The sequence below is a fragment of the Meles meles genome, chromosome 1 (genome assembly GCF_922984935.1).
Source record: "Meles meles chromosome 1, mMelMel3.1 paternal haplotype, whole genome shotgun sequence".
In the NCBI taxonomy this organism is placed as follows: Eukaryota; Metazoa; Chordata; class Mammalia; order Carnivora; family Mustelidae; genus Meles; species Meles meles.
Genome location: NC_060066.1, coordinates 191,334,342 through 191,360,627, shown reverse-complemented (window position 1 = coordinate 191,360,627; position 26,286 = coordinate 191,334,342). Strand labels below are relative to the sequence as shown.

Here is a 26,286-nt window from a genome sequence, read left to right as displayed (position 1 = left end):
CACTCTTGCACCAAGAACTGCGCTCTGGTCATGTGCACAAACAGTGGAAAGGAGATGCACACAGAGCAGAGGAAATGAAAAGCCAGCAACCGCTGCCCTGGGGGATGAGGCCAGGGGCTTCTCTACCATAGAAGGAGCTGCTGTCCTGTCCCAGGGAAGGAAAACATTCAGGTCTACTATTTTAAGATGTGGGGGACAGGGACTCTGGCAGCCCAGCCTTGGGCCATGTAATAGATGGGAATGGGGGGGGGGGGCGGCGGGTCTTTGAAAACAAGATGCCCAGGTGTGGGGTTAGAAGAATCCCATGGAGGAGCCTTCTGGTATCATGGTCCACATGATTCTTGCCTAGCTAAAAGCATTCTTCTTGAGGTGACAGGTCTGTCGATTACTGAGCACACAGAAAGAAACAAAGGCATTGAGATGGAAGGTTTAGGGTATAAATGTGTTACAGTGGAGGGAATCAAGATTACATGCACAAGGTGACTTCCCTTCCATGTCAGGTGTAGTTGAGATGTATTTGTGCCATGAGCTAGCAACCTGCTTCATATGTGTGTCCCCCACCTGACTGAAAGGTCCACGCAGGGCAGAGGCCATGTCTCTCATCCCCACCTCTGTATCCCCTGATCCTAGCACAGGCCTTGATACAGAGAAGGTGCTAACCAAATGTAGTTTTAAGTTAGTCAATGAATGCAGAACCCAAGGCCTGGAACACAGCAAGAGTGAGGTAAGCCAGTCTGGACGCAAGCCTGTACCCTCAGGGACCAGGAGCTGGGCTCCATCCTCCCTGCCCATCCTGGTTTCTGGCCAGCCTCCCTCTCCCAGGGCGCCCTCACCTCGGCAGACAGGCCTGTGGTCGCTCCAGGCTGCAAACATGTCGCTCACTTTCATACAGGTGATCCGCTTGGACCCTTGCAGGTCATAGCCCTCGCTGCAGGTGAACTGGACGCTGGATCCTAACCTGGGAGACAAGGTGTTTCTGTGAGCTCAGCCCTGGGTCTGCTAGGCCCACCCAAGTCCTTCCCTGCTCCACAAACAAGCACCACGACAAACATTATTTTCCCTCCGGCCCTTCATCTCTACTCCACTGTTTTATCACTTAAAATCTCCACTGAGAGGAATGTCTGCTCTTCATCTTTTTTTTTTTTTTTTGGACCATTTAATTGTCCTAGGATTGAGTTAAAAGGTGACTTTGTGAACAAAAGAGCCATGCTCTGAGATAAGTACCAATTAGGACAGCTAAGAGTGGGTGGATGGTACCCATAAACTTGAATGAAAACGGAGGATTATGGGAAGATAGTTTGATTATTAGAAACACTGCAAGATGTGCCATCTTGGGGCCCCAGGATCTCCAGATGATGGAGATATAAGCTGCCGCTGGCACGTCGTTACTGGTGAGGGCAGTTCCTGTACCCCAGGGATAGTTCTGCTGGCTAACACTGGCAGTCTGCAGCTCTCTCCTTCCCCTGAAGCCTACAGGCACCGGTCCCAGGACTGGCCCAGGAAAAGAATGCCAGAGGCCACAGTTCTTTTCCAAAAAGTATCTATTCCTAAATCCATACTGTCCTCTGCATGGTACCTCCAAGAAGGCCAGCCCTTGTCTTCCCCCCAACCAGGTGAGCCACCCTTCATTGCAATTAGAAAGTTCCCGAACAGGTCTTACCTGAAATCCGAGCCTAGTCTTTTGCCCCTTTCAGGTATGCCAGGGTCTGGACACATATTATGCCCTTGGGACACACCAACCTGAGTTACTACAAGGCAAAAAACAGCACAAACAGAGATGGGTAATCACAGGAAGGCACATCCGGGGCAGCGGCTCAGGGTTGGGGGTGGACACAGAGACAGAATGAGGCCCTGCCCCGTGGGGCTGTGGGGTTGTAGGGTCTCCTGGTTCAGGTTTCATGAGTGTGCAAGGTGGGGAGCTGCTTTTGACAAATTCCTTTGTGAGCAAAGTCCAAGTGAAATTCATCAAGGGCATGGGGGTTCGAGGCAGGTACCCCAAACCAGCAACCACCCAGTTCCCTCATCCCATGCCAGTGGCCAGAAGTGGACAGTCCTCAGCCCCCCAGTGACCTCCTCACCCTGTGCTTTGGATCCGGGGGTGGAGACTCTAGATGAGATGATCACCCCCAACCTCAGCCCCACATGGAGAAATGACTCAAAGGAAGTTAAATAAAAGGTGGATGTGTGATCAGAACAGTAAAGAATGTGAGAGAAAGCTGCAGTCTGAAGTTCAAAGCAGGGCCGTTAGCTCAAATGTGGCTATTTCTGCCAAGAAACCTCTTCCCATCGGACACTTCTCAAGCTGAGTAAGCAGGAAGCAGTGCATCCCCGATCCAACGCCACCGGCCAAGAGCACCACGCAGAGACGGCCCCCGTGGTGGTGCTGGCAGGTGGTGGGATGCTCTCACACTTGCCAACACCAGAGTGCTGTTTATACAACCATGTGCATGGTCCTCTCTGCCAAAGGAGAAGCCTGGTCAGGGGGCGGCGGATACACGGTTTTCTCCTGTCTCCAGTGAAGAGGGTAGAAACCCTCTGGCCCCTGCTGGTTTACTGTTCTCGAGATGCTCATACTCATGAGGCTGGAGCTCTCTCCCACCTCTGGATTCCTGGCTTTTGGGATGACCAGGAGCTGGGACCTGGCATATAGCTTGGCCAGAGGACTACCCATTCAAAGCCTCGCCCATCCCACAGTCCCAATAGCACCCTCAAGACAGAGATGACAGGGAGTGTGGAACAACATTCTCTGAGTTACCCCATGTCCCTCCTACCCACTCAATGTCCCACAATATGAGCAACGGCTCCATTCCTCATTCATTCACCCACTCACTCATTCCCACACATTGGTACACAGCAAATATTAAGTGAGCACCTACTATGTACAAGGCCCTATTTTTGGACTCCATGGAGATACAACTGTCAGATATCAGATGTGACCACTGTCTTCCAGGAGCTCCCATTCAAGTGAAGATATGAAACAAACAAACTGTAGAACCACAACAGGGAAGTGGTGAAAGACGCAGCTATAGGGAGGCTGAGAGGGAAGACCTGTCTTATGTTGCTGAGAGAAACATGGAAGCCTGCCTGGAGGACATGGCATTTAATATGAGTCATCTGAGATCGTAGGATCTGAACACATGGTGAAAGAGGAATGGCAGTTTAGGGAGACAGAGGAACACAGGAGGGTGAAGTGAAGACATCGAAATAGAACTGGGGGCTGCCCAGTGTGGCCAGAATAGAAGAGAGGGTACCAGTGACATGAAGAGTGGAAGGTGAAGCTTTGGAGGTCAGAACTTTGAGGGGTTTAAGTCTGATCCTGAAAATGATGGGGAGCCACTGAAGAGTCCTGGGGTAGAAAGGGCCAGTAAGATGCTCGGTAGGGGTAGGGGGGTGGTGCCTGGAAGATCACTTGGGAAGATTTAGGATTGTCGAGGTGAAGGACAAGAGCCTGGCAGTGGGGATGGGCATGAGGGCGTGGGAATGGATATGGCAAAGAAAGAGTCCCCAGGGCTCCTGGAAGACTAAAGTGTGGGGAGAGGGAGCAAGGGCATGTCTCACCTGGGGACCTGTGGAGTCCCATCTCAGACTCTCGGAGCCTGGAGCTCATTTCTACAGTTAGAAGACTTGGGTAGACCCCATTCAAACCTCCATGTATCCCAGAGGGTGGCTGGCCAAGGGAACCTGGGGATCTGGACAGATGTCGCACAAGCCACACACCTGGTATCTTCTTGGTTGTGATGCATTGAGCTCAAGCCCTCTCAAGGAGCCTCTCCTTCTCCAACATTCCATATTGCCCTGTTAAAGCCAGTCACTCGTGCCAGGCATGTCCCCCATTCCCATCCCCTTCCTAGTGAACCCTCTCCTTCCAAGGCTTTCACATCCTAAACTCAGCAACATCACCATTCCTGCCAGTGCAGGACCCCCCAGGCAGGGATAATGAGATGGACGTCCTGCTTCCTGGAGCCTCTGTGGCAACAGGAAGGAAGGTGGTAACGGGGTCTCCGGGATCCCCTGGGGTAGAAAGGTGAGAGAAGGCTCTCTTCTAAGAAGATGAGGATGCCAGTCCCAAGCTGTATTTGTGCTTTGTCTTCAGTAAGCCAGCCTCACCACGATCCAGCCCCACTGAGGACTTGTCAGCCAAGTGCTCACCTTCCTCCGGCCTGGCCTACTCAACCCTGCCCACTGACCACACCCCTCCCACAGTCCCTGGAGCCCACCGCATGGGAACCATGCCACCCCTGGTAGCATGTTAACACAGTACAGCAGTTTCCTGCCCTCCTGCCCAGTACTCACACCACCCAGGAAGCACACAGAGCTAAAGGCTGTGGAATGAGGATGCGGCTGGACCAGAGAAGAGAGCCCACAGCAGAACCCACCTACCCAACCCCAGCCCCGCACATGTGCAGCCAACCCTGCCACACCCCCTTTCATCAGGCCGCTGGAAGTAAGGTTCAGGCACCATCCTGGAAGTCACCAGCCCAGGGTAAGTACCCACAGTCCCCCAAGACCTGTCTTCCTGGGAGGCCTGAGTGCAAGGACTTCCAGGCTCCCCGGGAAACAAGCGAAGATAAGTCCCGTGAACTGAACACTTTATGTGTGAATGACAGAGTCAAGAGGGCTTTCCCCTCTCTTTCTTTAATCCCAGCCTCTCCTGGCCATTCAAACCAGCTGCTTATGTTTGTAGCATTGGTTCGCTGTTGGCTACAGAGGGATGGAAGGAAAGGGAGAGCAGGCCTTACTCCAAGAAGCCGAAACACGCTCAGAAAGGCAGTGCCTTCCACCCAAGGTGAAGGAGGCAGGGACAAGCGGGCAGTCGGGACTGATGGCCAGGAGTTGGTGATATCCACGGACCACCCAGTGAAGGCAGTAAGTAGGGTTTGGGATAGGTCGGGGGGTCCACTCTTCCCCTGAAGTTCAGGACATCTGTCCACAGGGAGTGTGGGTAGGCCACCAAGGGCCAGACACCTGCAGACATTTGGTGGCCTGCCTTCCACACAGTGTAGCTGTGAACCCATCTGTCTCTGAGGAAATCTCAGGAGGGAGACCCGTGTCTTGTAGTAGAGTGATGTGTATCTTTTTCAGAGTTCCTGCATTATTTCACGAGAATAAGCTTTCTTCATCTTTCTGAGGGAGTTTCAGGCATCTGAATAGCTAATGAAACACATGCCCCCTCCCCCAAAGTACACTCGCAACATCACATGTAGTTTTTAGCCAGTTCACGGACCTCAAGTCCTAGGTCACGAAGGCCCATCCTATATTCAACAGCACCCTTGGGAAGAAGGGAAGGGAAGGTTTTGCATCCATTTCACAGATTTGGAGACTGAGATACTAGTGCCTGGAGTAAAAAACTTGCTCTCTCAAATCTGGGCCATGTCCCTGAAGTCTGCCGGTGACTCCAGGGAAAACTCTGAAACGAAATCACGCCAACCTCAGTTCATCTCCTTTCCTGTGGCTACAAAAGGAATGAGGCTGTGAGGGCCAGAGCTGTGGCTCAAGCCTGCTCTGCAGACTCCTGGTTTAACCCTTGGTTCTCCTTGCTCCTTCCCCTGGCACCCTCATGCAGAAACAAGGCTCCTGGCTGCCCCTTTGCCATCAAGGGCAGAATGTCAGAGATGACAGTCCCCAGAGACTTGAAGGACCAGAGAAAAATCCCATAGCCAGCCCCACCTGTTTCCCTGCCACACACATGGCACAGAGCTCTGGAACCACCGACGGCTGCTCTCCATCCCTCTCAGGAAGTACTTCCAGACCCTCAAGAGAAGTGAGCATGTGGAGGTGAGATGAAAGGAGAGAGTTAGGATGAAGGGGAGAAACAGAAGGAGCAGACAGCAGAGAGGATGTGGAAGAAGGAGGGTGGGAAGGTTGGGAGAGAAAGAAGCAGAAAGGCAAAGGAAGGGCAGGAGAAGGAAAAGCAGAAAGCTGGTCATCTGAGGGTCCCTAACCACGGAAGGCTCCCTACACTCAACTTCAGAACAAAACCTGAGGGGTTCTTGGGAAAATCTCCATTGCTTTCAAGTCCAGCCCTCCAGGGGTGGCCCAGAATCTTCCTGAACCCCTTCTTACACACTAGCCCAAAAGTCCCTTAGCATAGGCTCTAACCAGTTGTTTCTAGGGTGACATTCCAGCCCATTCCCCAGCATCAGATGTTCCCCTTTTAATCATTCAAACACCAATAGCAGAAACATGTTCTCATAGACAAAATCACCCCATGCCCCAGCAGAGAGACCCCAGCACTGACTGGCCCACGGGCTTGAATGCAGGAGCCCACCCTCTAGCCCAGCCAGGTCCAGGGACCCTGGAACAGGATCTTGCTCTGGGAGCTGCAATGGGGACCCTGCAGCCTCCAAGATCCCAGCTGGGGGTTACTGACTCCTAGGCAAGGAGCATAAAGAGGACGGTTTTAGCAGGTGGAAGTGATTCAAAAGGAAAAATAAAGAAAGAAATGTAGCAGTAATGACTCCCTGGACTACAGTTACAATGGGAAGTGAGAGGGAAAGAGGAGGAGGGAGGGAAGTGCAGGGAGGAGGAAGAGGAGGAGGAGGAGGTGGAGGAGGAGGCAAAGGTCAGACCCTGGGGCTGCTCACTGGCCACTAGATCAGTGTGTCCATGCGCAGAACCCGAGACAGAAGGAGGCAGGATTGAAGGGAAATCATTCTAGCATCATCTGGCTTCCCTGTAGTCACAGCGCCAGTGGGTCTGACCTCAAGCAAGAGGCCCGGCAGGTGAGCAGGCAGGCGGACACTTACACACAGATGTCTTCTGGCTGTTGTGTTTGCTGGGCATCAGCTTCACACCTCGAGACTTCAACTCAATTTGCTTCTTGACTAGAGAGGAGGTAAGAGGGAAAACCATTTTAGTTGTTATCGGTGACTAGGGATGGGGTCCTTCTAGAATAATCCCCACTCTTAGCTCGAGATATTCCAGGGTAGGTCAAAGCCAGAAATCCCTCTGGGCAAAAGGTGCACTTGATTGCAGCAATGCCCCCCAAATTGTCACCCTCCCTATATCCTCACACTTTGCAATGTGACTTTATAGTTCTTCCCATTAAAAAGGTGGGGTATATTCCCTCACTGGTTGACTTTGGGCTCGGCAACTGGAATTTCGGAGGTCTTGATGTGTCTGAAGGCTTGCAAAGTACCTGTCAGATTAGGCTTGTCCTCTCACATCCCGACCATCCCTGGTAGAGATCATGGTTGGTCCCAGGAGGATGAGGAACATATGGGGCAGAGCCAGTCGGCTAGCTGAGCCCAGCCTATGCTAGCCGACCTACTGTGGGCAGGGGAAGCGGAGTCCTGGAGGTCCCTGGGGGATGGTGTCTGGCTCAGGTGGTGCCCTGATGACTGAAATGGGTTCTGATCCCATCTCAGTCCAGTCCACAGCTCATCAGGAGTTTGCTAAATAGCACAGAAAAGGCCTCAGAGCCAGGATGCCACTGTTCCAAAGGCCAATCCTCTGAAGCCATCCACCTCCTTTCTGTCTGACTTTCCCAGGTCCCCAAGACATTTTGCTGGCCTCTAAGGGCTTCATCCATTCTCTGGGTATACTGCTCGATGCATCTGTCCCAGACCCCCAGGCCTTCTCCCTGCTGGCCCCTGCCGGTGGCTCAGCCCTCTCAGATGAGTGCCCAGCAGTGGTAGCAGCAACTGTGACCAGGCACTTCCTGTGTGCCAGGCCCTGGGCTAAATGCCTTTCAAGTTTTTTAGTCAGGTCAGCATCCCCGACTCGTCTGTTTCCCTCACACCTACTACCCACACCCGATCTGTCAGGATCCCTCAAACCCTTCCAAGTGGATCCCAAGTTTGCAGTTTCCATGTCTGACATGGAAATCTCTGGTGATTCTCCCTGGTTGTCATGACCTCCCATCCTCCCTGCCCCTTAGAGCCTGTTCTTAATACAAAGGCCAGAAGGATCCTTTTAAAACATAAGTCAGACCTGTGCACCCCAAAGTTTATAGCAGCGATGTCCACATTAGTCAAACTATGGAAAGAGCCTAGATGTCCATCAACAGATGAATGGATAAAGAAGATGTGGTATATATATACAATGGAATATTATGCAAACATCAAAAACCCGAAATCTTGTCATTTGCAATGATGTGGATGGAACTAGAGGGTATTATGCTAGCGAAATAAGTCAGTCAGAGAAAGACAATTATCATATGATCTCACGAATATGAGGAATTTGAGAAACAAGACAGAGGATCAGAGAGGAAAGGAGGGAAAAATGAAACAAGACAAAACCAGAGAGGGAGACAAACCATAAGAGTCTTAATCTCAGGAAACAAACTGAGGGCTGTTGGAATGCAGGGTGGTGGGAGGGATGGGGTGGCTGAGTAATGGACACTGGGGAGGGTATGTGCTATGGTGAGTGCTGTGAATTGTGTAAGACGGATGATTCACAGACCCGTGCCCCTAAAAAAAATAAATAAATTATATGTCAATTAAAAAAAAAAACAAAACCCAAGTCAGACCATATTATATCTCTGCTCAAAACCCTTCAGTGGCAACCTGCCTCTCCTAAAGCAAAAGCCCATCTTTCAAGTGACCTGCACAGTCCCATCTGCCCTCATCTTCAACCTTAATCACTCTTGTTCAGCCACACGGGCCTCCCTGGTATTCCTAAAATATGCCAAGTGTGTTCCTGCTTCTACCTGCCAGCTCCCTAAAATGTTCTTCTCTGAGGGTATCTTCGTGACTCCCTTTTTCCCTGGAAGCATCTGTGCAAACCCCGCTTCCCTGCAGAAACAAACGCCTTCTCTGACCACTGATTACAGTGAGACTGCACCTCCAGGCTCCGCAGCTCCCTTCCCTACTTTACCTCCCTAACTTTCTAACACACAAGATCATTGGTTTGTGTCCCCCGCATTGCAACGTAGGCTCCAGGAAGGCAGGGATTTTCGTCTGTTTTGTTCACTGGTGCCTCCTCCATGCCTAGAATAAAGCCTGGTACATGGTGGGCCCTCGATTATCATTTCATTTGCTCCTTACACATCCATCGACCTTGACCTGTGGTTACTATACTTATGTGATAGATAATCACATGGCGGTTCAGAGTGGTTTAAGCGATTTGCTATGGGTCACACAGCCAGGAGGCAGCCTTGGCTGAACCTCAGCATCTTCTCTTGTGACCTGCCCCCAAAGCCATCCCATCCCCAAAGCCCTGCACTGTTGATCTCCAGAATCTTTCCTTTGCCCTGGCTCAGTCCCGAAAAACTCATACTTGCTCTGCACTTGAGGTAACATGCCAGTCCCGAAACTAAAGCCCACAGTGATCAGGCATGCAAGGGCCCATCTCCCCAAACCCCCACAACCCCCAGATCTGCCTATATCAAAAAGCTCCCAAAGGGTTTGTTCCCAGGCAAGCTGCTAAACTGAATGCCTGATCAAATTCAGTTACTACCATGGAGTCACTGCTTCCCAACGTGCATTCAAAGCCTTTTTATAAATGTGCATTACTCTCCATGTGTATCCAGCAGGAAAATTTCCAATGAACACTAACGTGGACCCATTATCAAACAGAGGGTATTAGGAGGGAAACATGCATTATTCAAGCCTAGCTAATACAGTGCAGCAGGGGGGAAATTCCTTGGATTCAGTCATCCCTAAGAGAACAGGGCTGGTCCCCGTACTGTGGGGATAGCTCGAGCTCTTCTCCCTGATGCCCTGGCACCGGGGCTGGGGTGGGGAGAGGGGTCTCCATGACCCAGTGTGGTCTACTCTATGGGAGGTCTGTGCAGATGACTCTGGGCACTGGCCAAGAAGGAGGAGGTAAGAGTATCCCCAGTTCCCTCGTTTCCTGTCCTAGTGTTCTCTGGAAGAAGGGAGGTGAGGAGGGGCCGGTGCACCACGAATGCCATTCCAGGGGTAAATGCTCCTTCAATTTTCCCTGCAGCTGCTGAAGGGGGTCAATGAGAGGCAGGTGGGCATGAGGGCATGGTTAAGAGGGAGCCCTTCTTTCTCTCATCTCAAGGCTGCACTCAGGAAGAGGCTCCAGAAGGAATCCTTCTAATTTCTGTGCCCGTCTACTTTACTCGGCCCTCCCCAAGAAGGGCTGTGTAACCTACCAGGTCAGTGCTTTATAACCCTTGGGCCGCTGTTAGCGGTGGCTGATGTCATCATCCTCCCCAGCAGGAATGAACTCTGTCCTTCCTGCTACTTACTGCAGGATGGAACTTGCTAAAGCGGTAAGAAGAAGTGAATGAGAAGGAACCTGAGAAGCCTCAGGGGGCTTCTTAATTTACATATAAACCTTGGACTATTTACTCCTCTGAGTTGGTCTCAGAAGTGCATGGCCCATGCTGTCTGTGAGGTGCTGTCTGTGAGCACCACACAAAAGCCTGGGGAAGGCAGAGGTCCTGCTCTCTGGATGGTTGTTCCTCACACCAACACCACAATCTCTAAAGGACGTAAGCTAGGCCCAGTTGGCCCAGGCCCAGGCTCTGGGGAGGGGAGCCCATACAGTGGACCCATACCCTAGTGGGAGCTGATGAATGGATCAGGAAAGTGGTCTTGGCTTGGGGGGTAAGCTCTTGGCAAGATCCACATTAGTGGGGATATGGACATCAAGAAATCGCCTGCATATATGCCGGGGCCTCAATTTTTGAGCAATCCCAGGGAAGTTGTCATACCCTGAATTATAGACAACCAATTTGTCTCTTAAAGAGTCTGACCAAGTGGGCGGTGAGTGATCAAGGAAAAAGGAACACCATGGGAAAGCAGTCACAAAATGAGCTTAGTAAGAGCTAGCTCGGCAGACCAGGGCAGGCCAGGTACAAAGCATCAGAGAACAAGAGGGCTTTTGCCTCTAGATCTCCACAGTATGCTACTGACAGACCCAATCAGAAAGGCAGGATAAAGTAGCAAGAACCTAGAGAATTTCTGGCATGTATCTGTTCATTCATTTGTTTATTCATTCATTCATTCATTCATTCATTCGGGGAGCGCCCACAGTGTACTGCCAATGATATTACACTGAAGTTCTGGTCTTTAAAATGGATTTTGTAACCGTTGATGCACCGCAGATGTAACGGGGCCTGGGGCCAGCTCCACAGTCCCGGCTACCTCGATGCCCATATGTACGTGCCTGCACACAGATCCACACACATATGCATCTGTGTCTACAATGGGCACACCCACAACAAATTTGTGCCCTTGGGTATGCGTGGCCCCAAACACTCACATACAAAATATAATTCCCTTTGGCACATGTTTTTGCACCGTGAACAAAATCAGGACTCCCAGAGAAAAGTGCTGGCTTGAACTGGTTGATGGAAATCTTACTAGGTACATTCATCTCCTCCGAATGATAATGACTACAGGAGACTGCCAGGCTGCTCCATTCATCCTTTATATTCTGGTTAATTACAAGACATTTCCCCGCTGTTGTAAAGGTTAGCGGGACACATGGTACACATTTAGCTAGAAGAATCTGGCAATACAAATTCCTTTCTAGTCTGCAGCATGAGTTATTGGGCTGAGCTAGCAGGAGACAAGGACCTGTTGGTGGAGGAGGGGAGGTGCTAAACCTGTCCCCAAGGCTCTGGAATCACAAAGTGGAGGGAACCTGCAGCTTCTCCTCCTCCCAGAGGAGTCAGACTTCCCTTCACAAGGGTGAGCCCCGGTGCTAATCCTGATCACTCCTCTTTCCCCGCCACTCGGCTGTGTGACTGGCTGGACCATACCTTCATCTCCCCACACCTGTTCTGTCACCGAACCTAGTTCATTCAGTCTTAGAAAAAAAATCACCCAATGTGTATCTTTCTTTCAGGATTCTAAGCCACTCTTGCCCTGAACCCTTTTTTGCTTGGATTTTATTCACCAATTCACTCTCCCTAACTCACCCCCGAAAGTGTTGCAGAGGATGATCTTTTTAAAACTAGAATCTGATTTTTCCCTTAGAAAACTTGGTGGGCGCGCACCCTGCCCCTCCCTTGTCACTGATGGCCTGCCTCTTGCTTGGCCACCAACCCTGCACATATGCTTTCATTATTCACAGTTCTTTGCTAGACAAAGTCAATGTCTAGCACACTCGCTCCTTACCTCACTCAGAATTATGCCAAAGATGGAAAATTTGCTGCAGATGCCCAAGATCTAATGCTTCAAGGTACAGACCTTTTAGCAGATGCTGAAGCTCTTACTATGGAGAAGAACAATGGAAAGAGCAGTGGTATGGAATAAGAGCTGAGAAAGCCTCGATATAATGGAAGTTGGGGTTTCGGCTGCCAGGTCAGTGGACTTGGTGAGGGATAAATATAAAACGATTGTGCCACCGTTGACCAGGATGTTGCCAACACACAAATAAGGAGGCTGGGGTGGCATCACTGTTTCCACTGTACTGGAGTGCTCCATGGCCATGGAAGGCTTTGAGAAGATGAGCAAAGGTGTTAATCTAATGGAAATCAGGAAAGGTGTGATGTTGTGTGTTGTTACTGCAATTCCTAAACTTACGAAGAGCCTAAAGCTGTGATAACTTCTGAAGACATTGCTCAGTTTGCTACAGTTTCTGCAAACGGAGACAGACAAATCAGCAATATCGTTTCTGACGAAATCACAGGAGTTTGAAGAATATCCTTGGAATATGGGGCAGGAAAACACTGAAGGACTGAAGCAGGAATCAAAGGCACAGAAGGTGCCGAAGATTACATCCCTCCCTACTTGAATAATACACCAATAGTTTGGAAGTGGAAATTCCAGGATACTTAGGGTTTCCGGTGTCCGGTCCATGGTACCCAGTCTTGAAACCACCAATGCCCAATGAAAGTCTGAGGTTATGACTGCTGAAGGTGCCCTCAGTACACTCACTCGGAGTAGGGTAAATGTCACCTTGTCAATTATAGCAACCCAAGCTTCAGGTTCTGGTCTCAGGGAAAGAACCAACAAAGCTTTTGCTACTGATGGTGTGGTATTTGGAAAAGAGAGCCAGGCTCTGAATTTTCAAGATCATTTGCTTCATGATTTAGGAAAAATTGGAAAGGTTATTGTAACTGAAGATGATGGCACATGCTTGCAAGAGAGAAGTGACAAGATTCAAAAAGAGAAATATCCAGGTAATCACCACGAGTGACCGTGGAAAAGAAAAGCTCCAGGGACATCTGGTGACACTTTAGATGGCAGAGCTGTGCTGAAGGTCACCGGGACAAGTGACGTGGAAGAGAATGAAAGGAAGGAGTAAAAGATACAGTGAATGCTCCAAGACCTGCTGCTGGAAAAGGCACTGTCTGGGTGCCTTGCTTTGGCGCATTCCCACCTTAAATTCACTGCTCCAGCTAATGAAGAGCAAAAAACTGGTATAGCAACAATGGAAAGAGAACACTCAAAACGCCACCAACAACCATTGTCAAAAATCCAGGAAAGGAAGGATTATCAACAGTTTAGAAAATAATGTACAGCTCCTCAGAAGCTGGTTTTACACTATGCTGGGTTGCGTTTTGAATATGGTGGAAAAAGAAATCATCAACCCAACTATGGGCAGTAAAATGTACAAACCAACAGAAGTCTGTAAGAAGTACTTTGTTGGGTGCTGCTGGTGGGGCCTGTGGGTTAACACAGCAAACCTCATAGCCACTGGAATCCCTGAAGAAGACAAGGATCCTGGCGGGGGAGATGGCAGGCAGTATGGGAGTGGAATGTTCTAATTTCTAGACTAGTGCTTTGCCATTGTTAACAGGCTGTGTGGTGGTCTTTACAGACAACTTCTGACAAGTCAGAAAATGACCAGGAGAAAGGTATTTAAGGGAATTCCTATGGCCATCAGTTGTTGGTTTCATGGCCTGGGCAATGCTTTTTGTTCTACCTGGCATGTCTTTTTCTCCTCTTCCCTGCTTGGCTACCTCTCGCTGGCGAAGGCCTGACTCAAAGGCTATCTCCTCTCTGTGACTGTGGCTCCACCTCAGGGAGAAGTCACTGCCCTTACAAGACTTCATCTGGGCATCGGTTGAAGCCCTTTTTCTACTTTGATGTCATGTCCTGTTCTCCTAGCTATAATGTCGCCCAAGCTTAGAGGTCTGTGACCTGTGACTGACAGAGCCAAGCACACAGAAGTTTCCCAGAACCATCCAATGACTGAGTGGATGAAGAAATGACCAACTGTTAGAGGAATATGTGCTTGGAGTTCATTTCCTGGCAAAAGGACTGGATTGCCCTTGAAAGCAGGCGAGGTGAGGGGTGCCATATTTTGTGTTCATGCTCTTTTCAGTTCAGACTCACTTTTGATTGAGTTTAGAAGCCTGGCCTCAGGGGCTCTGGGCTCTGGGCTCCTGAGCCTGGAAGTAGCAAGCCTGCGATTCGTGGCGGGCACCTGGATATCCAGAACCTAACAATGAGGCTGGCAAGGGTGAGCAGCTCAGCAGGTAGACAGGAATTGGAGAGAAGAGTCTGAGCATGGACATAGGCTGCCTGAGGCACTTTGGCTCAAACCCAAACAGAAGCTTGGGTTTGTTACTATAAAAAGCATGTCTTGGGAGGGAGACAAACCATAAATGACTCTTAATCTCACAAAACAAACTGGGGGTTGCTGGGGGGAGGTGGGATTGGGAGAGGGGGAGGGGGCTATGGACATTGGGGAGGGTAAGTGCTATCGTGAGTGCTGTGAAGTATGTAAACCTGGCGATTCACAGACCTGTACCCCTGGGGGTAAAAATACATTATATGTTTATTAAAAAAAAAAAATTTGGAAGGGGAGGCGAACCATAAGAGACTATGGACTCTGAAAAACAACCTGAGGGTTTTGAAGGGTCAGGGCTGGGAGGTTGGGGGAACAGGTGGTGGGTAATGGGGAGGGCACGTTTTGCATGGAGCACTGGGTGTTGTGCAAAAAGAATGAATACTGTTACACTGAAAAAATAAATAAAATGAAAAAAAAAAAAAGCATGTCAATGTATGCAAATTGGTTTCAAATGTTCGAGTTTCTTCTGCAGACAACTGAGACTCAGTGTCTCAGACTTCCAGAAAGCAGAGGAGGTGATTCTCTCACTGTGGAGTTATCTCCCAACTCCTGGTTCCCAGAGTTCACTTGACAACACAGGCAGTGAGAGGAACAGCAGAGTCAGGCTAGGATTTGGCTGGAGGGAGGGTCGAGCACTGGACAGTAACCGTGATGTCGGAGTGACAGGCAGAGAGCCCATGGCTGAGGAGCCGGAGCCACCAGGTCTACCTGTCACTGCACAAGGGGTTCCCCCTATAATAGGAAGTAGAGGTGGCTGGTGCAGTCTGAGGCCTGAGGGTTCCAATTCCTGAGCACCTGCCACATGCCAGATATTTTAGCAGGACCTCCTTCAATTTCCACTAGCCCCATGGGGGTCAATACCATTCCCTCTCTACGGACCAGGAGGGCAATAGTAAGCTGGGAGGTATGCTCTCTTCCTTGCCAGGAAAGACCCTCACCAGTTGTGAACATAAGCCTCTGGGGGTATTTAAAAAGGGTCTTCTCAATGTCATTCCTTGCAGGCTTGAAAAGAAAGCAAGAAAGCAATTAGCACTGCAAGAAGGACTGAAAATATTCCTTGCCTGGAGGCAGAAGGATTGATTATATAACCTCAGTGGTCTCCCAGAACTGGAGGAAATTTAATGAATTTCCAATTCTGTGATTGCCAGACATTTCAGGTATAGGAATCTGCAGTTACACCTCTAGGTAAATGCCCACTACACAAAACAAATCAAAGAGGAACTGCTCTGGTTTAAGTTGATGGTGTGGGGGTGGGGGCAAACCTAGAGCCCCACCCACTCAGTCCCTATCAAAACAGCTGCAGGGAGAAGCCCTCTGGGCTCCAAGGAACCCACTTTGAAAACCACTCTTCCGGGCTCCCTCCTCTCATGTTACATACATTTGAAGAGGACTCCTGCCCGAGAGGGGACCGGTGACCTCTGCCTCTACTTTGCCTTGAGTCTTCACATCTCTCTCTCCAGCCCAGACCCTTCTCTGAGCTACAGACTGACAGACCAACCAGCTACCTACTAGATGGCCCCTAAGCCCCGATACGCCAGTATCAATGTAGATCAACATGTTCCAAGCAAATCCACCCTCATGTGCCTCTGCCCCAGGCCACCTTGATTAACAGTGTCATTTTTTCACCTGTTCCCTCAAGCTAGAAACCTAAAATTCACTTCTGAATGCCCTGCCTCCTTCCTCCACCCCTCTCACTCCCAGATCTAACAGGCCACGAGTCCAGGTAGGTGACCGTGGGGAGGCCTCTTCCAGTCTCTCTCTGCCTCTGCCTAAAGCCTAGATTCTTGGAGATTTCAGGTTCTCCGAGACTCTTAACTGTCCTCTCATTTTCATCTGAGAGTAGTCAAAGATCTTCCTGAAATGAAAATATGATCATGTCTCCCTTGTTTTTTTTAAATTTTTTAAAATAATTTTTTATAGATTTGTATTTATTTATTTGAGAGAGTACGAGACAGCATGAGCGGGGTGGGGGGGGGAGGGGGCGGGGCGGCAGAGGGAGCGAGAGAAAAGCAGACTCCCTGCTGAGCACAGAGCCTAAGGTGGGACTCCATCTCAGGACCCTGGGATCATGACTTGACCCGAAGGCAGACGCTTAACTGACCGAGCCACCCAGGGGCCCATATGTTAAACTTCTGTTAACTCTTGTAAAAGACCTCTGATCTCCTGTCTTCAGTGCAGCTTCTCAGTGTTAGCCCTGTCTCCCTCTCTGGGCTCAGAGCTCACTGCCTTGACCATTGCCCTGCGCTCTGGATGGCAGGCTTCGAGCTGGGGCAGCAAATATTTTTGGGGAGAGAGGCCTGAGAGTGCACGAGTTGGGCTGTGGGTCATGTTTCAGCTGTAGACGGCCCAGCTCTAGCCTAGTAGCGCTCTGGAGGCTCTCAACACTTCATAAATGAATGAGCAAGGCTGTATTCCATAAACCTTTATTTATGGATGCAAAAACTTGTATTTCATACAGTTTTCATGTGTCACGAAACCTTCTGATTTCCTTTTTCAGTCTTTACAAACGTAAAAGCCATTCTCAGCTTCAGGACCATACAGAAGCAGTCAGAGGGCTGGGTCAGGCCTGCGGGCTGTAGTTGGCCCAGCTCCTCCCTGGACACGCAGGTCTCTGGGGCTCCTCAGACTTAGCCCTTTCTTGCCTTCCCTCTACCTGGAATGTTCCTCACTATCTGCGTGGCATCTTCCTGGAGCCCTCACTGATGTTGCTGCCTCCTTTTCCTTTTTTTGGGGCTTAAGTGCTCCCCGCTAAACTAACTGCTCCTTTATCTCTAATCCTAGAACCCTTTCCCAGGCCGCAATTGTATCTCTTATCTGGTTGCGCACAATTTATAGATTTACGCCTGTTCCTCTCTTTAAGCTGTTCTCCTTGACAGCAGAGCCTGGCCTAGCCGCATTCCCCTTTCTGTGGTGTCACATGGCCATGTCACACCAAGATGCTTGAAATTCAGCACGCTTGCCCACGGTCCGACAGCCAGCCAGACGCACACTCACACTGGAACTCTGGTCTCCTGATTTCCTGAGGTAGTACTGAACATCCTGTCTGGCCAGGAATACCCCTAAGTTCTCCTTGGACTGAGATGGGAATGGGATATGCCATGTTGTAGGTTATTCATTTATTTGCTCAATGTATGATTTGGTTTCTGGGGACAAAAAGGAAAAAACAATTGTTCATCAATCCATTCAGGGGTTTATAATGATTAGCCCTGAGGTGCCATAAATCATTTGAGACTAATCCCAGCAAGCTGAGGGCTGTGGAAACTGACCCCCTGCTGAGGTGTCCCTCGGTCCAGTCCTCACACTTCTCTGTCCTGCTCTGAACACTGCTAGAGCAAGGGGGCCCGCCGGCAAGGCTCCTAGCCTCCCAGGTACACAGGGGGCCACAGCAGGGCCTCTGTTCCCCTATTTCTCCCTCCTTTTGGGTTGGCGGATGGGAGGCACAGCAGACAGGAGGGAGATAGAAGAGAGAGATCAGGTTACTGATTCTGGGCTCCTCCTCCTGCTCTGGCTACTGATTCCCAGGCCCCCTCCTCCTGCACTGTGGGTTGGCGGTGGTCAGGTTCCTCAGTTCAGCTAGGTGGCTTATCTTCTACTCCCTCTGCCCCCTGCCCCCACACCACCACGGTGAAGGCCTCCCTGTTGCGTGGTCCCTGAGGGCCTCATCATCCTTTTGGGGACCTTTAATCCCATCCTATCCTCTGTAAAATGTCCCATCACTAAACCCTCCTCAGAAAGCTGGGCAGGATGTCTTCTATCTCCTGCTAGGTCCCCTGACTAAAAGCTATCTTTGCCAGGCTTTGGGGCTGTATTTGCAAGCCGCCAAGCAGATTATTTTAGTCATTTCCAAGTTTCCTTGCCTTCAGAGCAGTGGTTCTCAATGGGGGGTGATTCTGTATGGGGGGGACATTTGGCCACGTGCGGAAACTTCTTGGTTATCATGACTGTGTGTGTTGAGGGAGATGCTACTGGCATCTAGCTTCTACTGGATGGAGGCCAGGGATGCTGCTGAGTACCCCAAAATGCGGTGGACAGTCCCCTACAACAAAGAGCTCCCCATGCCACAATGTCAACAGTGCTGAGGCTGAGGAACCCTGCTTGAGTCGCCAACCGAGTTACTAACTGATTATTGCATATGCTTGTACCACGTGCCCCCTGTCTGGAAAACACTAGAAAAAGAAGTTCCCAGGGTAGAATCATTTATTAGCACAGTATATATGCCACTATCTATAAACGTGAATACCGCTGGCGTGCAAATCCTGCCTCCCATACTCCATTGATGAGACCTTGGGCCAGTTACGTGGCTCTCGGAAACCCTGGCTCCTCACCTGCAGAGCGAGGCTAAGAGGAGGCCCTCCTTCCCACAGCCACTGCTAGGACCGGGTAAAGTAGTAAATGCCAGAAGCCTGAAGTGAGAGAAAGCCCTCGAGAAACACTGGCCCACGGGAATGAGCAAAACCTGCTCAGAGCTGTATTCGGGGAGACAGAAGAGGATAAGATAGGGCCTGCTTTTGAGAAGTTCATCACTAAAGCAGATTTTCAGACTGTGGGTTGTTAGCTGCTGTAGACTTGTGAAATTCACTTCGAGGCTGCAGTTAACATTAAAAATGGGAAATTTTCAGGGTGCATCATGCTTCGTAAGGGTAAATACCACTTGGTGACATTTTCTTTTTAGTTCTATAGATAGATGTGTGTACTGGGTTGTGTTGGAAAATGTACTTCTTTATGGTGGGATGAGATTAACAAATAAAGTTTAAAAAGCTACCAGTTAAATGGGAAAGGTAAGACACTCGAGACACCATTCAGAGAAGGCTCTCTGCTTTTGCAGAAAACTCACACGAGCCTGTGAATGAATTCAACTTCACCACTTACAACCTGTGTGATCTATGTGTGTTGGGCTTGTTACTAAACCTCTCTGAGCCTCGGCTTCTTCAGCTGCAATGTAGGAATTAAAAACACATTTTGCTACTGTGCTGAGGGGGGACCCCAGCAGGGCAGTGGGGGACAGGGCCTCGTCCGGGCCTCCTGCACAGCAGGTATGCTCCTCGTCTTCTAGAGACTGCCACACAGCTCGGTTCTTGTCCCCCATTGTCTGGCATCAAACTGTACCCCACGACCATGCCCAACAGGCACTCAGGCACCCGAAATAGTAGAAATCCTGGCATCTATTTAACCAGATAAAATGATAATATCATCTCTGCTTTTCCATTTTGGAAAATACAACAAAAAGATCCAGACAGGTGCTTCGCTTCCACAAAAGCCCACGGTCTGCAGTGGAAAAATGTTTTCAGGAAAGCTCTGGGAGTGAGGCTTTGTGAAGCTCATCAGACCAGGGTGGCTTTTGGGTTTATTTTTTAAATATTTCAAAGGTGTCCTGCTACCCTGAGCTAAGGAAATGAAGCTGTTAGGAAAGGTCCCAGATGTTCCAGGTAAGGTCTCTGCCTCCAGTGCCAGTTTTACCCTAGTTTCAGGCCAGAAAGCCTGGTCCTGGGGGCCTGGTGGCGGGGGCTGCCCCCCACCCCTCTAGGTGAGTGATGGGCCACTGCTGTCCGGAGCCAGAGCCTCCAAGCCGGGGTTGGGAGGGACACGCTGCCCTGCTCTCCACCTGAGAATCTGCACTCCCCCCTGCCCCTACCCCTTGACCCCAGCACACCCCTGCTGGGAGGCACTTCTTACTTTTTATCAGCCTTACATGGTCCCATTCTCTGCGCACCACTGGTTTTCCTCACTGGCTCACTTACACCGTGAGCCCACCCCACCTTTTATTCCCGAGGGCCTTCCAGGGCCTTCTGCTTAATAGGTGTGCAATACAAGTTCACTGTCGAATCAATCAGAACCAACACCAGCTTGTAATTGGTAGCAGTTTAAGGGCTTAATGAGCAAGTTCTAAAGCCCACCCTTGGTGTTTATAAATTTTGTGTACTTCGAGCAAACTCAAGGTTGAAAGGAATGTCCTCATCTATTCCCATACATCCCCTGGACTTTGGATCTCCTCCAGGCCTGAGGAGCTCCCCGTCTTGGGGAGAGCCAGTTCTCCAGGATTGGAGCAGAAATCTGCTTACCTGCGATTTCCACCTGCCATTCCCGGTCTGGTTTCTGGCTGCCAGGCAGCCCTTCACAGACTAGAGCACCTGAGCTACGGCACTCCTACAGCTCCCCTGCCCATGTGTGTAATACATTTGGGTGCTACCTAACACAAAAGACAGTCTTCCGCTTTACACCAGGGGAGGTGGAACACCGGTGATCGAAAGGTTGAGCTCTGGATTCAAGAGGCAGGAGGAGTTCAGATAACCTTGGGAAACTGGCTTAATTGCTGTGGGCCTCGGCTTCCTTGTCCATATAACGGGGATGGTGACACCACGGACTTCACAGTGGAATGATAAGGGTTAAATGAGACGATGCTTATCAAGTGCCCAGCACAGTGCCTGGCTCTTCAAAGGCACTTGGTGGGGCCTGGGAGGGGCCTGGAGAGGGGCAGCTCGGACCACATGACCCCATCGCCGCCTGGGGCAGCAGGCCACCGTGGCAGATGCAGAGATGCTGATGTGGAGACCCTAGGTCTGCAAATAAGAACAGGGTGATAGAGGCATGCCCGCCCTGTCTGGGGACAGGATGAGCTCCCAGGAGTCACTGCAGCCCGTGGAGGCAGCATGGCAGCCCCACCCACCTTGGTACTGGGCACTGAAACCGCGCTGCCGGTGGTTGCCGTCCGAGGTGAAGTGCAGTCGCAGCCAGTTCTTGCTGCTGATGACCGGGGCTGGGAGGCTGGCTCCGGTGAACCTGTGGGAACATGACGTCAGCAGGGTTAGGGGTGAGGCAGGGGCAGGCATCCAGGCGTGAACCCGCTTCCCATGCGAGCTCGGTAGGGCCTCAGTCCAGGCCTAGGGTGGGAAGGAAGGGTGGTGCCACCCTGGCTGCCCTCCAGCGACCTAGGGACTGAGCAGCTTCAGGTGGCTCTTTAGGGGCCCTTCCCACCACTGGGTTACCTTAAGAAACTGTGGAGAGGGTGGGTCCTTCAGGCCAGGAGCAGAGGCCTCTTCCCTCTCCCCAACCAGGAGTGTTGACAGGTGACCCTCCCTTGTGCCACAGACCGCAGTTGCCGGAGCTTTCTCCTGCAGTCCTCCCAGCAGAGCCCACCCACCCCCATCTAAGATCCTGATTCCCCCAGCAAAAATCCAGCCAACAACCTCAGGGTCAAGGATCAGTTACCCCTAGTGAGGCCCCAGGGAGTCCGTGGAAAGGGCCAACACAGGCACTCTAGGCAGTGCGGCCCTTCAGTGGTGTGAGAGCCCATTCTGGGAGCACTCACCAGGCCCCAGGTCTCCGCTAGCTCTTCCCCTAGTGCTGCTGACTCCGTAAGAAGTCTCCCCCTTCCTGCTGGGTCCACCCCTCCTCCCTTAGATTAGCCTCTTCTGGCTCCCGGATAGTCCTGCCCAGAGAGCAGGGCACCGGGGTCTCTCGCGCTGTCACTGTTCAGTGACCTAGCGTCTTGACAAAATGCCATCTTGAGCCAACTTCCAGGTCAACCAGGTCCTTCCTCCTGGAGCACAGGAACCTTCAGGGATCCCTAGTGGCTACAAAAGACATGCTGCTTTTCAAATTTCCCACCTGTCCCCTGCTGGAATGAGCCTCTACTCAGTGCCGGCCCTCTCCACCATACTCAGGCTAAGCCATGATGTCCCCCACACACTGCGTGCTCCCTGCACCCAGGAACCCCCTCCATCTTATTTTCTCTCGTCTACCTCACAGCCTCCCAGTTGGCCCATACACTGGTGTTCCCTCCTCTTTCTCCCCTGGTGTTCCCTCCTCTTTCTCCCCATGTAAGAATCAGGTACAAAGCTTCCCAATGCCTCCACTCTGGCAACATCCACCTCCCTCCTGTCTGCTCCCACCCCCGCGGGGACACCCCACCAACATCTTCTAAGCACGCACACTTTGTCCTTCCCTAGATCTTCGCCTTTACTGCTGGGAACAGGTCCACCTGTAGCCCTCTCTCCTGCACCCCCCATGTCACCTGAGATGACTTCGGAAAGCCCTCAAACATCACGTCCTGGGAAAGCCTTTCCTCCTCTGCTTGGCTTTGAAGCCACGTGGACTTGGGTTCTGATCCAGCTTCAGCACTTAGCAGCAGTGTGACCTAGGACTAGTTACTGAGCCTTTCTGAGGATGAGAAGATGACTAGCAGCCTGAAGACCTGTGGGCAAAGAACATAGCCCAGTCCCGGCCACATAGGGGCTCGAGAAATCTCATTTTCCTTTTCCCTCCTCCATGTTGCCAGATCACTGCATTCTGATTATGATTCCCTATCTAGGTGTGTGTCTCCCTATGATACCTCCTCAAAGAAGGCACTGTAGCCTTGTGGTGAAGCTTGGGCTCTACAGGGATCAGCTGTGTTATCTTAACAAAAATTACTTCCGCTTTCGGTAACTTTAACTCTAAAATGGGGAAAATGACAACCATTCCTTCAAAGAGTTGCAAGGATTAAATGAGGCAATACACGACAAAGACCTTAGCATGGTCCATGGCAAACAGAGAGCTTTTGGTAAATGGTGGCTTCTCTTTTCTTTTTTCCCACTTGCATTCTTCATCTCTGAACCAAGCACTGAGCACAATGGTTGGTACAAAGCAGGGGCATCAGGATTCCAGTACAAAACAGGTGGTGCAGTCATCTGAGAATAATTCCAGGAGTTCCCTGAATGGACTCTTTGTAAAGGGACAACCACTAGGGATGGGGCAGTATCCATATAGCTTATGGAGCTGCCTTGGACCTGGAGAAGAAATGGTGTCCCTGAAAAAGAAGGCTGTATGGAAAGGGCCACCATACAGGACCCAGATCTTCAGGCAGTTTGTGGAAGTCCCACCTGGAGGGAACACGGAATGGATACCCAGAACTCCCTTTCCTCCCCACCCCCCCCCCCCCCCAGTCTCCTGCTGACGCTTCTGTTGATCTCTCCCAATTAGAAGCCAGAAACAAAGGAGCATATTGATGTAGCCCCACCCACTGCTAAGTCTTCCTAGACACAGAACCAAGTGGAGAAGGTTGGGGAGAGTATTTGGAGGGACAAGTGGAAGAGATCCAGCATGGTGGGTCCCTATAAATATAAGCAAAATAAATATAGAAAAAAAAAATAAAAAATAAGAAATAAAAAATTAAAAAAAATAAAAAATAAGCAAAGGAATTAACCAAGTGGCTTCATACCCTGGCAAAACCGAGTTTTTACTATAATGAAAATGCTGACGCACACCAAACTCCAGTAATATAACCCATATTGCTATGGTAAGAGCTATTCTAGAAACCAATTACCGTATTTTACCAGGTCCCATTTAAAATAGTTTATTATAGGCTGAGTCATTTAAGTTTTCTAAGGAGCCACAAACAATATTGTGGTTTTTTCTCCCCCCCAGGCCAAATTCAATTCTATCTCAGTGACAAAAATTGGAGACTATTTACATAAGGGAAGTAGAAATAGGGAGAATTTACCTGAATAATGCAGAACCAAAGGCTGTTTATTGCAAAATAGAATGTGGGGAGGGTGCCAGGGTCCCAGGAACAGGAGGAGAGTAATGATCTGGATGGAAAGCGGAAATAGGCGAGACTTCTCCAGCCCTGGTACCTGCTCTAACTCCAGCTGTCCAGTTTGGAGAAGCCCCAAGGGACATCTGTCTTCCATCTCTCCCACACCTTTACTCATCCCTAGGACTCCTGCTAACTGTTCCCTCCCAAGGCTTAAACTCTCAGGGCCCTGTGGTGCCTTCATACCTTTACTCTGTTCTGCTCCTGCCTCCTCACACATAAATGCACATTGGAGGGTTTTCCTGGCAACTATCCCAGGAATTGGGGGCTTCCGTGTTGTTGTCATCACATCAGACTCTGCTACTGAGATGGTGCCCTGTGTCACTGACAACTCTCCAACAAACCAATGACACACACAACGGCATGGATGACTCTCAGAAGTATTATACTGATAAAAGAGGACATACGGTACGGTTCCATTTACATGAAACTCTGGAAAAGACTAATCTATAGCAAAAGAAAGCAGAGTAGTCATTGCCAGAGCTGGGGGTGAGAGATACCAGCAGGGATTCCCTGGAAGGGAGTACAAGGGACCCTCCTCAGGTGATAGAAATGTTCTACATTGTGAAGGAGATGGTGGTTATGTGGGATATACACGTTGGCCAAAGCTTTAAAAACTGTACATTTAAAATGGGTCACTTTATTTTTTGCAAAATTTACCGAAAATAGAGTTAATTGAAAACAGTCTTCAGTGGTTCCTATCCTTGGTGTAAAAGACCTTTCTATGGCCTTAGGCTTTAAAAAAAAGTCAGAGTGTCCTCACCTCTCCTACGTCCTCCTCTCTTCACCTCTATTCTTTCTGTTCTAGCCACACAGGTCTCCTTGCTGTTCAAAACTGGCCAGACTAACATAACATAAAGAAAAAAATAAAGAAAAACAAAAATGAAACAAAACAAAAAAACCTGGCCAGACCTCCTCTGGCCTCAGGGCCTTTGCACTTGACATTCCCTCTGCCTGCTAGCTGGCTCTTCTCCCAGACATCCATGTGGCTCACCTCCTCACTTCATCTAAGGCTTTGATCAAATGTTACCTTCTTGGTGAAGTCTTTCTGGTCTGACTCCTGCCTGCCTACCTTCCCTGAGCACACGCGCACACACATACACACACAGACACACAAAAAAACCATCTCCAACCAAACAGAAGACCTTACTTGTACTTGTGCACACACTGCTTTTTTGTGCTTCTCTGCCTTTGCACTTGCTGCTTTCTGCCCTTTCCCATTGTACGAACTGGCTGCACAGAGAGGTGAAGAAACTTGTTCAAGGTCACACAGCTATTAAATGGGCAGAGGTGGGAGTCAAACTCAAACCACCCCACTCAAAGCCTATGTACTCAGCCTCTGCATTGCACTGCCACGTACACACAAGCATGAAGGAAGGCAGTGGAACAGTTCAGGCTGAATTCCATTCTGTTTCTTTTCCTCCCCTCCCACATCTCCCCCAGGATCCTCTTTAATTTTGCTCCCTCTTAGAATCATAATTAAAGGCGAGAAACTCAAAGAGAGATTCTCCCCTTCAAACCTTTCTGTCCACATTAACTTCACTCTGGGGGGCCTGGGGAACTCCAAGTTCACCCAGGAAACTGCCATTGCAGTATAGCATAAAATGTATTTAAGCAATTACACTCAATTTTTTTTTCTTTTTGGTAAATTGACTTCCGTTAAATGGGGCTTCATTAATGGAATCTGGCTTGGGGAGAATAAAACAACAACAACAACAACAAAACCCACAACCACTCCCTTTAATGCTTGTAGTTGATTATGGGAAAAGTGGTTTTGAATTCCCCTACAGCAATCTCTACGTTCTTGTCTTGGTAATAACAGAGCTCAGAGCAGACTTCACGGAAAGCATTGCTTCTTAAGAAGCTTCTCCTACAGTCAGGATGCTGGGAGCGCGAAGATGATAACTGAGTCTGCAAGGAATCGCTTTCTAGTTGTATGCAGTGGGGGAGGAGTATTAGGAGCTTCTGGTTTAAATTTCAGTATTCCTGAAAACTGACATGCTCAGCAGAACATTCACTCAATCATTTACTCACTGAGCACATATTGGATACGAGGCACGGCACTTGCCAGTGGGTGCCACTCCCACTGGTTCCCTGGATATGGGCAGTCCTTGCAAAGCCTGAACTCTACCATATTCATCTGCACAACCTCAACTCCTCGGTCAATAGTATCTGGCTTCTGGGCTCTCCTGTGGGCTTTATTCTCAGCTAAGCTATGTGCACAGCCTGAATCTGACACAGGGTTAGAGAATCTCTGCATCCCAGGGGCAAGC

At 50.0% G+C, this 26,286-nt stretch overlaps 1 protein-coding gene across 1 annotated transcript in view; it reads right to left on the bottom strand.

The window, feature by feature from the left end:
- LOC123926444 (CUB and sushi domain-containing protein 2-like) overlaps positions 1-26,286 on the bottom strand; it is a 596,474-nt gene that overhangs the window by 275,496 nt on the left and 294,692 nt on the right. Inside the window, exons 6-9 of the mRNA XM_045980312.1 lie at positions 21,107-21,219; positions 6,747-6,824; positions 1,661-1,748; positions 834-958 (exon numbers count right to left, since the gene is read on the bottom strand). Coding sequence (XP_045836268.1) covers positions 834-958; positions 1,661-1,748; positions 6,747-6,824; positions 21,107-21,219 — 404 coding nt within the window. The remainder of the gene's footprint in view (positions 1-833; positions 959-1,660; positions 1,749-6,746; positions 6,825-21,106; positions 21,220-26,286) is intronic.